The 14,307-nt window shown below is 42.0% G+C and overlaps 1 protein-coding gene across 1 annotated transcript in view; it reads left to right on the top strand.

Annotated features, from left to right (window-relative positions):
* ASPSCR1 (ASPSCR1 tether for SLC2A4, UBX domain containing) overlaps window positions 1–14,307 on the top strand; it is a 63,538-nt gene that overhangs the window by 32,322 nt on the left and 16,909 nt on the right. Inside the window, exons 10-12 of the mRNA XM_056549789.1 lie at window positions 10,353–10,419; window positions 10,506–10,568; window positions 12,332–12,384. Coding sequence (XP_056405764.1) covers window positions 10,353–10,419; window positions 10,506–10,568; window positions 12,332–12,384 — 183 coding nt within the window. The remainder of the gene's footprint in view (window positions 1–10,352; window positions 10,420–10,505; window positions 10,569–12,331; window positions 12,385–14,307) is intronic.

Raw genomic sequence — 14,307 nt, 5'->3', positions numbered from 1 at the left:
GGTAGAAGACAGACATGGTCGCACATCTACAATCTTGTATAATGATCTGATTGCTTCTCAGCATAATATCAAAAACTAACAGGTTGTTAGTATATGCGTTTTGATCAAAAAGTACAAAGCCCACTCGCCACGTCAAGGCCACCTATTTAGAGTGGGTCCCTAACGTCCCTAGCATAAAATGGCGTAGCACTGAGCGGCGAACCACCACCGCCGCGACACCAGTGCCCACAGGGGGAACGACCCACTGGCCACTCAAACCAGTCCATGGGTCGCACCTCATGTTCAAACAAAAAAATAAAAATAAACTTATATACTAACAACCTGTTAGTTTTTGAAATTATGCTGAGAAGCAACCAGATCATTGTGCAAGATTGTAGATGTGCGACCATGTCTCTCTTCTACCTGAATTCACACTGTGTTTTCTATCCCCTCTTTTTTTTTTTTTTGAAGAAGTGTCTGCACTCTTCCCCACCCCCTCAGCCCAACCCTATATAAGTAGTAGTTAGCTACACAAGGGCCATTTCTTTCCTAGCAGCCTCCCAGTCTGACTGGGAGAGCATGGTAAGTTAGCTGTAGCACCCTGTTCACACTGGTGTGGTGCTGTGCGGCGTCTGTTGCTGCCGTGGCGCCGTGTCTGCGGGGAGGTGCGACCCATGGACTGGTTTGAGTGGCATTGGGGCCGCTCTGCCGGTGGTTCGTTCCCCCTGTGGGCACTGGTGTCGCAGCGGCCAGTGCTACACCATTTTATGTAGGGACGTTAGGGACCCACTCTAAATAGGTGGCCTTGACGTGGCGAGTGGGCTTGTACTTTTTGATCAAAACGTATATACTAACAACCTGTTAGTTTTTGAAATTATGCTGAAAAGCAATTAGATCATTGTGCAAGATTGTAGATGTGCACCATGTCTGTCTTCTACCTGAATTCAGATTTGTAAATTACTTCTATTAAAAAAATCTTAATCCTTTCAGTACTTATGAGCTTCTGAAGTTAAGGTTGTTCTTTTCTGTCTAAATCCTGTCTGATGACACCTGTCTCGGGAAACGCCCAGTTTAGAAGCAAATCCCCATAGCAAACCTCTTCTAAACTGGGCGTTTCCCGAGACAGGTGTCATCAGAGAGGATTTAGACAGAAAAGAACAACCTTAACTTCAGAAGCTCATAAGTACTGAAAGGATTAAGATTTTTTAATAGAAGTAATTTACAAATCTGTTTAACTTTCTGGAGTCAGTTGAGATATATATATATATATATATATATATATATATATATAAAAAAGTTTTTTCCTGGAATACCCCTTTAAGGGCTCATTCACACTACGAAATCTCTGTCCAGGGATATTCCATTTATAGTGGGCACCAGCAAAATGCACCTTCTCCATAGCTGGCAATACATTTCCGAGACCATTCCACCAGAAAAATCAACAGGTTTATTCTTTCGACAAAGTCTAGGGTCTGGAATTTCCACGTCCCCTCAATGCAAGTCTCTGGGAGGGGGAGTCATGACCGTCACGCCCCCCTCCCATAGACTTGCTTTGAGGGGGCGTGGCCTTGATGTCACGATCCCCCGCAGCGCGAAAACAGCGTTTGGAACATTTACTTCCGAACGTTGGCCAGTGGAGTACCCCTTTAAGGGGGAGACAAGGGGGCAGTACTAAGTGCACTGCTATAATCTATTGGGAGAGATGGGACAGTACTATCTATGCGTATAATATTTTAGTAGTTTTTAACAGGACCATTTTTGTTTTCATGAGACTTTTTGTTTGCTTTTTTTAATTAAATTCGGGATGTGCAGGTAGTTAGCTAACTACAACTCCCAGAATTCCCTGATACAGCCTGTGGCTCAGTAGCTGCCCCGAACAAAAACTACAACTCCCAGCATGTGGAACTATATAGTAGTAGTATATAGTATAGGTAAGTGTTTCCCAACAAGGGGTTCCTCCAGCTGTTGGAAAACTACAACTCCCAGCATGTGGAACTATATAGTAGTATATAGTATAGGTAAGTGTTTCCCCAACCAGGGGTGCCTCCAGCTGTTGGAAAACTGCAACTCCCAGCATGTCCTGATACAGCCTGTGGCTCAGTAGCTGCCCTGAACGAAAACTACAACTCCCAGCATGTGGAACTGTATAGTAGTATATAGTATAGGTAAGTGTTTCCCAACAAGGGGTGCCTCCAGCTGTTGGAAAACTACAACTCCCAGCATGCTGTGAGTTGTAGTTTTCCAACAGCTGGAGGGGTTCTGGTTAGGAAACACTGGTATAGCATATGGTGTAACATTCCGGGAGTTGGAGGATTGGTTGGATAAATACCGTCCATTGCATTGCCGGTATTTTTTATATAAAAATACCGGCCAGGTGGCAATCCTATCTGTACACGATGGATCACTTGTGGTTCTTGGTAGTTTCCATTTCACAAAACCAGCGCATCTCTAAAGGGCAGACATTTGTAATACCCTCTTCTTGGAAAGGTCACATGACATTGCCGAGCTGCCAGTCCTCTACTACTTATGTTTTTTCCCATAGAGATTCCATTTCTTAGACTTCATTCTTGGCACCTGTTGAGGATCTCCCCACCCTGCGCCATCCATGCCAGTGTAAAGTATGAGGGATAAGGTTGATATCATCGCAAAGACCTTTGTCCTTTCTTTTCTCCCCCGTACCCAGCTTGATGATTAGCCAAATCATTGCGCGGGACCAAAAATAGCTCCTTTTCTGGCCATCCCGAAGGGTATTCCTATACACGACGCTGTATTCCTGTCAGGCTGGGTTTATAGCATTCAGCTGTAGCTGTTACAATCAAATGTGAGATACAGATGTTTCCTCTATAAAGCGCTGGAAAAGAAGCGTGCGGATATTAAGCTGCATTTTCTTCATAGTTAGGAACGCGTCTAGGTCTCATTGTAATAAACACAGGTTACCTGGCGATAAGCGGTTTGTTTTTCTGAACGTGGGCAAATGAAGTTCAGGGCAAATCTCCCCTTTTTGTTTTACTATTAAAAGATTTTGTCTAATGACTTTACTGTTATTAGGTTTATGTTATTAGGTTTTAGTAGATAATGAAAAGTTAAGCAACTTCTTAAAGTGTTCCTGTCGCTTTAAAAAAAACAAACTGTTGACATGTTGTAGAAACATGTCAAAATTTTTGATTGGTCGGGGTCTGAGTGTTCAGAACAAAATCAATCCCATCGACTTAAATTGTAAGTTTGTTAGCTGACCAAAGCAATCCCATCAACTTACATTGTAAGCTTGACAGCTGACCAAAACAATCCCATCGACTTACATTGTAAGTTTGACAGCTGACCAAAACAATCCCATCGACTTACATTGTAAGTTTGACAGCTGACCAAAACAATCCCATCGACTTACATTGTAAGTTTGTCAGCTGGCCAAAACAATCCCATAAACTTACATTGTAAGCTTGACAGCTGGCCAAAACAATCCCATCGACTTACATTGTAAGTTTGTCAGCTGACCAAAACAATCCCATCGACTTACATTGTAAGTTTGTCATCTGACAAAACAATCCCATAGACTTATATTGTAAGTTTGACAGCTGACCAAAACAATCCCATCGACTTACATTGTAAGTTTGTCAGCTGACCAAAACAATCCCATAGACTTATATTGTAAGTTTGTCAGCTGGCCAAAACAATCCCATCGACTTACATTGTAAGTTTGTCAGCTGGCCAAAACAATCCCATCTACTTACATTGTAAGTTTGACAGCTGACCAAAACAATCCCATCGACTTACATTGTAAGTTTGACAGCTGACCAAAACAATCCCATCGACTTACATTGTAAGTTTGACAGCTGACCAAAACAATCCCATAGACTTACATTGTAAGTTTGTCAGCTGACCAAAACAATCCCATAGACTTACATTGTAAGTTTGACAGCTGACCAAAACAATCCCATAGACTTGCATTGTAAGTTTGTCAGCTGACCAAAACAATCCCATAGACTTACATTGTAAGTTTGTCAGCTGGCCAAAACAATCCCATCTACTTACATTGTAAGTTTGACAGCTGACCAAAACAATCCCATCTACTTACATTGTAAGTTTGACAGCTGACCAAAACAATCCCATCGACTTACATTGTAAGTTTGACAGCTGACCAAAACAATCCCATCGATTTACATTGTAAGTTTGTCAGCTGACCAAAACAATCCCATAGACTTACATTGTAAGTTTGTCAGCTGACCAAAACAATCCCATAGACTTACATTGTAAGTTTGTCAGCTGACCAAAACAATCCCATAGACTTACATTGTAAGTTTGACAGCTGACCAAAACAATCCCATCGACTTGCATTGTAAGTTTGTCAGCTGACCAAAACAATCCCATCGACTTACATTGTAAGTTTGTCAGCTGGCCAAAACAATCCCATAGACTTACAATGTAAGTCTATGGGATTGTTTTGGCCAGCTGACAAACTTACAATGTAAGTCGATGGGATTGTTTTGGCCAGCTGTCAAACTTACAATGTAAGTTTGTCTTGCTTAGTGCACTTTTCTCCCAGCTTTTTCTAGCTCTAGGTCTAAACACTCAGACCATGACCGATCAAAACTTTTAAAGGGGTACTCCACTGGCCAGAGGCAGTCACGCCCCCTCCCATTGACTTGCATTGAGAGGGGCATGGCTGTGATGTCACGAGGGGGTGTGGCCGACCCCCGCAGCGCGAAAAAAAGTTTGAAAGTGACAGTGCCCATGAAAAGTGACTGTCCAGTCAGGAGCTCCAAAATGATATGTTAGTCAGTATTTAAGAGCTGTGTTTCCCATGCGCAGCGAAACACGTTGCATGTTTTATACAATAAAGCTACTCGCCTGAAGTACCTGTGGCTCCGCTTTTCCTATTCCGGACAGCGCGCCGGTGGATCCTGTCTTCCTCTGAAGTCCTTTACTACTTGATACTATCTCCAATCGGAACCTATTGCATTTGCGCTTCCCATTGTTGTGTATGTTACACAACAAACTGTGGTAAGCGGCCATCTTCCTCCCCCCTCCTCCCTGTGGGATTGCTTGGAGTCCTACCCATGAGAGCGCCTTCTCCCCCCTCTTCTACTTTCAGATGAAACCAATATAGAATCTCCTTTAGCGCGTGGCATACTATTCACCTAAATGTCACAAGGATATCATTGGGATTCTCAATCCATGCCATGTGCCAGTTATCGTTCTCCGCACCCCGAGCCGACTTTTATTTGTCCTTTATCGGCCCCTCAGTAATGTGTCCATTTTTGCCAGTAATGCGATCCAAATTCCAGAATTGTGAAACAGGTTTTATCAGGCAATAAGAAAGTGTGACTGTAACCATCAGGGAAGGAAGCCTCCCGGAGCACAAATATGCTTTCATCTGAATTAGTGGAAAGTCTGTATTCACCTCCTAGGCACTTCCTATCACTGACACAGTCACTGATCATTCCTCTATGGCTATAGAGAGAAAGGAAGGTTCTGGGTCCTATAAATAACCTCTCCAGGGCGAGACAATTCGGGGAGAATGAAAGAGTGATGGGCACTTTCTACAGTCTGTTCCTTTGAGGAGAATGTGTCATTAGAAAATTACCTTTTTTTTTTTTTTTTTTTTTTTTTTTAATCCGTTGTTTTTATTTATTTTTTTAAATAAAGTTTTTTAAATTTTTATTTTTATTTTTTATCAAACTACAAAACTGTGAAAAATAAGTAATCAGTAATAAGGCCATACAACAAAGTTACCTGGACAGCAGATCTGGGCCTGGGCCAAATTTGTACCACGTTCCAGCATATTTAATGAATATTTTTTATTACCTCCAGCTCCTAGACGATAATATAGTTATAAACTACAAATTTATTGGGTACGCTTTCAAAAAATCTGGGTAAAACTATGAAAGGAACAGTGAAACAGCAACAAGTTAAAAAAAATTAAATAAATAAATAACTATATATATATATATTTTACATGTGTGTGTGTGTGTGTGTGTGTGTATGTACACACATATGTATGTGTATGTATATATAGTTCTTTCTTAATCATGGCAGTAAATATACATGGTACAATATCTGCTTATATATATGGGAGAAAATAAAATCATCACTTATGATCCTATTGATAAATGCAAAACACAGCAAGAACCCCAAAAAAGGGGAATATGTCATAGATATATTGAACAGCATAAAAAAACAAGAAAAATACCCAATGCATACCCAATAAATTTGGATGGATCGGTAACTAGGCTTATAATCCGTCTCAAAGTATCACATAGAATGGCAAGCGTACCAAAACCTAGACACCTAAGCAAGATTTTTATGTTAAACAAATTTTTTTTACGAGTTTTTGTGAATTTTAATTTTTTAATTTTTTTATTTTCCATTTAAACTTTATGACAATCCTGAATTCTTGCAGTTCCCATTCTTGCCACTTGGTCTAAAACTAAGCCGATAGTTCCTGTTCTGTACAGATCACTTCCCAGTAATGCCCTTCTTCCCAAGAGCAGAGTGAAAGGTGACCCCATTAGAGAGATAACACTGGATCCACCACCATTCACAGCAGTGATCAACACCCCATCTCCCTGTAGAATTATCTTTAACAAGATCACAGAGACTGTCCAGTAACATCTCCAATTCCTGTGAATGGGACAGCTCCTCTCCTGTCTATGTTCCCTGGGTCCTGCCGTAAAGCATATATCTAAATGCTGTTAAAAACAGCTCAGGCAGGATGGCAGCCCACATGATAATGTATAAAATAATTAAATTAATAAGAAATTAAATAAATAAATAAAAACAGATTGGGAAAAAATATACATTCCCTACCCTGAGATTTGTGTTGAAGTGATGGCAGATGATGTATTGTGAGAAGGTTTCAGCTGTCCGGGCATGCTGGGAGTTTAGGTGGGGCAAACTGGCTGGGAAACACTGGTCCACAGCATAGTCTCTGACTACAAACAAGTCCTGTGAAGTCTGAGTCAGCAGTCATGCAGCAGCAGGAAGTAGGAGATAGAATGCCGGAGCTGACTACACACAGGGTGTCACCGTAGTCTGTAACCATGGAGACACATAGATCTGCATAGGAGCTGTAGCCCAAGCTATATGCATTTTGCGCAGTTGCTTTAGCTACATACATTGGCTCAATAAAAATGGTTGTACATACAGGGGGAGATTTATCAAAACCTGTCCAGAGGAAAAGTAGCTGAGTTGCCCCTAACAACCAATCAGATTGCTTCTTTAATTTTTCAGAGGCCTTTCCAAAAATGAAAGAAGCGATCTGATTGGTTGCTATGGGCAACTCAGCAACTTTTCCTCTGGGCAGGTTTGGATATACTGTATCTCTCCCACAGTGTAGGCAGTATTCTCCAGATCCTTGGGGAAGATTTATCAAAACCTGCCCAGAGGAAACGTTGCTGAGTTGCCCATAGCAACCAATCAGATCGCTTCTTTCACTTTTGAAAAGAAAGAAGCGATCTGATTGGTTGCTATGGGCAACTGGGCAACGTTTCCTCTGGGCAGGTTTTGATAAATCTCCCCCAGGATCTGGAGAATACTGCCTAACACTGTGGGGGAGATATATCCAAACCTGCCCAGAGGAAAAGTGGCTGAGTTGCCCATAGCAACCAATCAGCTCGCTACTTTCATTTTTCAGAGGCCTTTTCAAAAATGAAAGAAGCGATCTGATTGGTTGCTATGGGCAACTCAGCCACTTCTCCTCTGGACAGGTTTTGATAAATCTCCCCCCTGTCTTTATTTTTTTAAGTTGAACAATTTGGTTCGGGGTAAAATACTTGTAGAATGATGGGCTACCTATGACATTTTGATACAGCACTCTATAGGTCTGATATCGGATTATATCCACCAGGCACTTTATTTATGTTTTTTAGTTTCCTGTAATGGTGCGATTTGTTTTCTGCCGATAACCCCGTCATGGTCCTGCCCGCTCCATCCTTTCATGTAGGATTTGAGAAGGCACGGCTCTCGGTGTGAAGGGTTTCCGTCTAGACAGCTCGGCAGTCTTCCCTTGACAAAGGCATAAGAAGATAATGATGGATTCCAGCAAGGGTCGCGTCCAAAACGGAAGAGAATAGAACCCAAATAGGAAGGATTTAATCCCAACACAGACAATCCTTAATAGTCTGGATTATCTAATTATACAGATTGTTGTGGGGGTTTTTCTTTCTGTTTTTTTTTAAATCTTGCTCCAACCCGCACATTTTAGTATCGGTGACGTCCTGACAATCTGACACTGGGGCAGGATTTTCATCACCATATCTCATTTCCCAACCAGTGTGCTTCCAGCTGTTGCAAAACTACAACTCCCAGCATGCCCGGACAGCCAACGGCTGTCCGGGCATGCTGGGAGTTGTAGTTTTGCAACAGCCTGAGGCAATATAATATTCACCTGTGTAACATGAGATGCAGTTACACACTTGGGGGACTTATTGGGATTTATTATTATTATTATTTTTTTTTTTTAACCAATTTATTTTTAAGTCCTAGAAATACTGTTGTTTAAATGACTTTAAATATAGATGGATAGATAGGGCATGTATTTATTTATTTTATAATTTTTTGATAAAAAATAATATTATATTACTATATACAGTACAGACCAAAAGTTTGGACACACCTTCTCATTCAGAGTTTTCTTTATTTTCATAACTATGAAAATTGTAGATTCACACTGAAGGCATCAAAACTATGAATTAACACATGTGGAATTATAGACATAACAAAAAAGTGTGAAAATATGTCATATTCTAGGTTCTAGCCACCTTTTTCTTTGATTACTGCTTTGCACACTCTTGGCATTCTCTTGATGAGCTTCAAGAGGTAGTCACCTGAAATGGTCTTCCAACAGTTTTGAAGGAGTTCCCAGAGATGCTCAGCACTTGTTGGCCCTTTTTGCCTTCACTCTGCAGTCCAGCTCACCCCAAACCATCTCGATTGGGTTCAGGTCCGGTGACTGTGGAGGCCAGGTCATCTGGCGCAGCACCCCATCACTCTCCTTCTTGGTCAAATAGCCCTTACACAGCCTGGAGGTGTTTGGGGTCATTGTCCTGTTGAAAAATAAATGATGGTCCAACTAAACGCAAACCGGATGGAATAGCATGCCACTGCAAGATGCTGTGGTAGCCATGCTGGTTCGGTATGCCTTCAATTTTGGATAAATCCCCAACAGTGTCACCAGCAAAGCCCCCCACACCATCACACCTCCTCCTCCACACCATCACACCTGTGAAGTGAAAACCATTTCAGGTGACTACCTCTTGAAGCTCAACAAGAGAATGCCAAGAGTGTGCAAAGCAGTAATCAAAGCAAAAGGTGGCTACTGAAGAACCTAGAATAGGACATATTTTCAGTTGTTTCACACTTTTTTGTTATGTCTATAATTCCACATGTGTTAATTCATAGTTTTGATGCCTTCAATGTGAATCTACAATTTTCATAGTCATGAAAATAAAGAAAACTCTGAATGAGAAGGTGTGTCCAAACTTTTGGTCTGTACTGTATATATATATATATATATATATATATATATATATATATATATATATATATATATTTATTTATATATATATATTTATTTATATATATATATATATATATAATAGAAAATAAATAAATAAAGAGCTATATTCCTCTGACTTCAACATAAGCATGCTTGTTTGTCTGATCATAAGTCAAACCCTTAGGGTTAAGATGTTAGATCGCGGGGGTCCTGCCGCTGGGGACCCCCGTGATCTCTGGGCCGGCAGTGACTGGAACATTGAAGCTTGCAGCTTCTGCGTTCATGAAGTCACACCATGCCCCCTCCATTCATGTCTATGGGAGGGGGCATGACGGGTAGTACATAGCCGTTACGCCTCCTCCCATAGAAGTGAATGGAGGGGCTGTGGCAGTTTGCATCGCCAGTGGTCGGGCACTGAGCGGAGTTTGCTCCATGCACCGAATGACAGGGGTGCCGCGATCTAACATCTTATCCACTTTCCTTTGAATAGGGGATAAGATATTTCCAATGGAGTACCCCTTTAAGTAAAGAAAAAAAATACAGTCATTATTTCTCCACATATCTCCTGCAAATCAACGGGCCTCTAAAGTAATCCTGATGGAGCCCTTTCAGAGTCAATGGGACCCGTCAGGCTCTTTGGTGTCTATTGTGCAATGGACCGTCCAGATCTGATGTTGGTCGCTAGAACGGAGTTTGCGATGGAGCTCCCCGAATGGCCATGTCACCTCTCCACCCACAGATTAGAAGAGAAGACCACTAATCACTGAGTTTTGTAAGAGTTCTGTTTTACAAGCTGTACGGTATATACAGTGTAGGATGGTTTCCCCCTTTGCTTCCGTCAGTTGCACTTCTCCTGACTGTTCTGTGGTTATTTTCCCAGGTTGTCCTCCGTGTCCTGTTCCCGGACCGCTATGTCCTGCAGGGATTTTTCCGTTTATCAGAGACAAGTATGTGACAGCCTCCTGTTATTGTGTCCTCTCCTTATCTATATATATATATATATATTCTGATTGTTCTTTTCTTTCTTATGCAGTCGGTGCAGTGCGGGAGTTTGTGTCGAGCCACCTGGAAGAACCTGAGATCCCATTCTATCTATGTATGTCATGGCATCACGTGTGCCCCTATCTGGTTGTATACTGTTTTGTTTTTGGTGGCGTATCTCTTCACAGGAAATGTGATTGTCAGACTTCCCCCTGTCTTCTTCTTACTAAAGGAACTATTATGATAGCTGAAGTTTAGCTTTATCAGTTCTATTCTGACTAACCACATTGCTAACATTGGAAACTGTCTCCCACAGTCCCCCACAGTCTCAACAATGTGGACCCCAGCCTTGTGTTAGAATGTGGCTAGTGAGGATTGCATATGCGCACCACTGCTCCATTTATTCTATATGAGAGCCGCAGAAACAGCCAAGTACAGTGTTCAGTTTATTTCGGGCAGCTCCCATAGAATATAATTGGATCAGCTGTGCGCATGTGCGACCCACCGCTCCATCCTAAGGGGCACCTGAGGTCCCTATTCTAGGATCGTGGGGGGGCCCCAATGGTCATACAATTTCCCCCCCCCTTCCAATTAGATAGTTATCCTGTAAATAGGGGATACGTTTACAAGATGGCACAACCCCTTTAAATGGGTACTCTGGGGGAAAACTTTTTTTTTTTTTTTTATCAACTGGTGCAAGAAAGTTAATCAGATTTGTAAATTACTTCTATTAAAAAATCTTAATCCTTCCAGTACTTATTAGCTGCTGAATACTACAGAGGATATTCTTTTCTTTTTGGAACACAGTGCTCTCTGCTGACATCTCTGTCCATTTTAGGAACTGTCCAGAGCAGCATATGTTTGCTATGGGGATTTTCTCCTACTCTGAACTAGTTCTTAAAATGGACAGAGATGTCAGCAGAGAGCACTGTGCTCGTGATGTCAGCAGACAGCTCTGTGTTCCAAAAAGAAAATAATTTCCTCTGTAGTATTCAGCAGCTAATAAGTACTGGAAGGATTAATATTTTTTTAACAGAAGTAATTTATAAATCTGTTTAACTTTCTGGCACCAAATGATTTAAAAAAAAAAATAAAAAATAAAAAGTTTTCCACCGGAGTACCCCTTTAAATGGTAGCCAGTGCAGAGATCAGCTGATCAGTGTGGGCCCTACAACTTTTAACACTGGCATTTGGCTCCTACTGATATGTGTAGCCATAAATACAGAAACCGCTGCGGGGGAAATGAGTAATCTATGTAATCTATACAGGGCTGCATTAGACACTCGTAGGCCTGTGCCTAAGGCAGAGAGAAGACTAGGCCTGTGCCTAAGGCAGAGAGAAGACTAGGCCTGTGCCTAAGGCAGAGAGAAGACTAGGCCTGTGCCTAAGGCAGAGAGAAGACTAGGCCTGTGCCTAAGGCAGAGAGAAGACTAGGCCTGTGCCTAAGGCAGAGAGAAGACTAGGCCTGTGCCTAAGGCAGAGAGAAGACTAGGCCTGTGCCTAAGGCAGAGAGAAGACTAGGCCTGTGCCTAAGGCAGAGAGAAGACTAGGCCTGTGCCTAAGGCAGAGAGAAGACTAGGCCTGTGCCTAAGGCAGAGAGAAGACTAGGCCTGTGCCTAAGGCAGAGAGAAGACTAGGCCTGTGCCTAAGGCAGAGAGAAGACTAGGCCTGTGCCTAAGGAAGAGAGAAGACTAGGCCTGTGCCTAAGGCAGAGAGAAGACTAGGCCTGTGCCTAAGGCAGAGAGAAGACTAGGCCTGTGCCTAAGGCAGAGAGAAGTGCAGAAAAACTATTGCCAATTTTTTTTTTTTTTTTTTAAGTATCACTGTCCTCTTCTCCTTTGTTGTAATAATATAAGACTATTTCTGTTTTTGTTGAAGTTATCACTCCTCCAAGAACCGAGCTGAAGGATGACTCCCTTACCCTTTTCCAGGTGAGTGAGACTTCATGACATAAGATGTTCTAGCCCCAACTGGTTTTACCTCTTCATTCAGAACAAATATTCAGTCATACACATGAATGACCAAACCAGATGACCCCTATTGTGTCCAGCATTGCTAAATCCATTCTTACATCACTGCAGCTTGATAATTAGCTATTGATGATCTATTAGACCAGTGTTTCCCAACCGGGGTGCTTACAGCTGTTGCAAAACTACAACTCCCAGCATGCCCGGACAGCCTTTGGCTGTCCGGGCATGCTGGGAGTTGTAGTTTTGCAATAGCTGGAGGCACCCTGGTTGGGAAACACTGGTGTAGGTCTTCATGCCAAAGGCTTTGTGGGCATGCTGGGAGTTGTAGTTTTGCAATAGCTGGAGGCACCCTGGTTGGGAAACACTGGTGTAGGTCTTCATGCCAAAGGCTTTGTGGACATGCTGGGAGTTGTAGTTTTGCAATAGCTGGAGGCACCCTGGTTGGGAAACACTGGTGTAGGTCTTCATGCCAAAGGCTTTGTGGGCATGCTGGGAGTTGTAGTTTGCAACAGCTGGAGGCACCCTGCCTTTAGATGTTCAGATCAGCATGTAACATCTGACTACATTGGTGAAAAATGTAACTGTACATGGAGCAGGTAAGTAAACAGCACTATAGATCACGAATAGCGGTCAGCTAATTGCTTCATTGGTAAACAGCCATTCCTCCTCACCTGCCTATACACATCCGTGCTAATGAAAGTTTTCAATAATAAGAGGGGATCTCTATTAAACCAATGTTTTTGCTACTTTTACTAGAGGTCCCTCTCCCCACTGCTCACCACTTCCGGTTCTCCATCTTAAAACCCTTAAAAAGTAGATACCCAGTTGAGGTAGTTTACCGCTACGGTCAGGGAGTGGTCACTTCCCATACAAGACCCTACTGGTCCGAATAGCCTTCTTCACTAAGTAAAAGAATTGCTATGAATAACCCCTAGATTGCCTAGCATAGTAAAGGGGTTTTTCTACCTGCCTTTTTATCCTCTGTGCTGCACTGCGCGCACACATTCACTTCCTGGATACACGAGGGAGGGACATTCTCATTTGATTGACGCTTCGGCCAGTAGTGCTTTGATGATGTCACCACTGCTGGCCTGGGCTTGTGCTCCCGATGATAAGGAAATCACTCATAGCAGCATCAGGACTTTGACCAACTTGCTGCCCCAGTGACAACGCCGGTAGTTTGTCAAATAAGGTGGCTGAGCAGGAAAGCCAGTTCGTGCATGAACCATCTTAAAGGGGTTATCCAGGAAAAACGTTTTTTTTATATATCAACTGGCTCCAGAAAGTTAAACAGATTTGTAAATGACTTCTATAAAAAAAAAAAATATTAATCCTTTCAGTACTTATGAGCTGCTGAAGTTGAGTTGTTCTTTTCTGTCTAAGTGCTCTCTGATGACACCTGTCTCGAGAACTGTCCAGAGTAGAAGCAAATCCCCATAGCAAACCTCTTCTACTCTGTGCAGTTCCTGAGACAAGCAGAGATGTCAGCAGAGAGCACTGTTGTCAGACAGAAAAGAAGAGAGAGTGTTCTTAGTCATGGTGATATGAACCATATATACGCATTTCAGTTTATACACTTTTTTTTTTTCTTTTTTTTGTTGCTTTTGTTTTTAATGGATACTTATTATTAAATAGTTTTATTTTTTTTACTTTTTTTTCCCGTTTGAGAGCTGAAGGCATGTAGACTGTACGTACTCTATAACCTAGGATGGATAATGGAGATTACCCCTCTATAACCTAGGATGGATAATGGAGATTACCCCTCTATAACCTAGGATGGATAATGGTGATTACCCCTCTATAACCTAGGATGGATAATGGAGATTACCCCTCTATAACCTAGGATGGATAATGGAGATTACTCCTCTATAACCTAGGATGGAT

The sequence above is a fragment of the Hyla sarda genome, chromosome 13, assembly GCF_029499605.1.
Source record: "Hyla sarda isolate aHylSar1 chromosome 13, aHylSar1.hap1, whole genome shotgun sequence".
NCBI classification, from domain to species: domain Eukaryota; kingdom Metazoa; phylum Chordata; class Amphibia; order Anura; family Hylidae; genus Hyla; species Hyla sarda.
The sequence above is the reverse complement of the archived record's forward strand: the minus strand, read 5'-3'. Positions and strand labels throughout refer to the sequence as shown.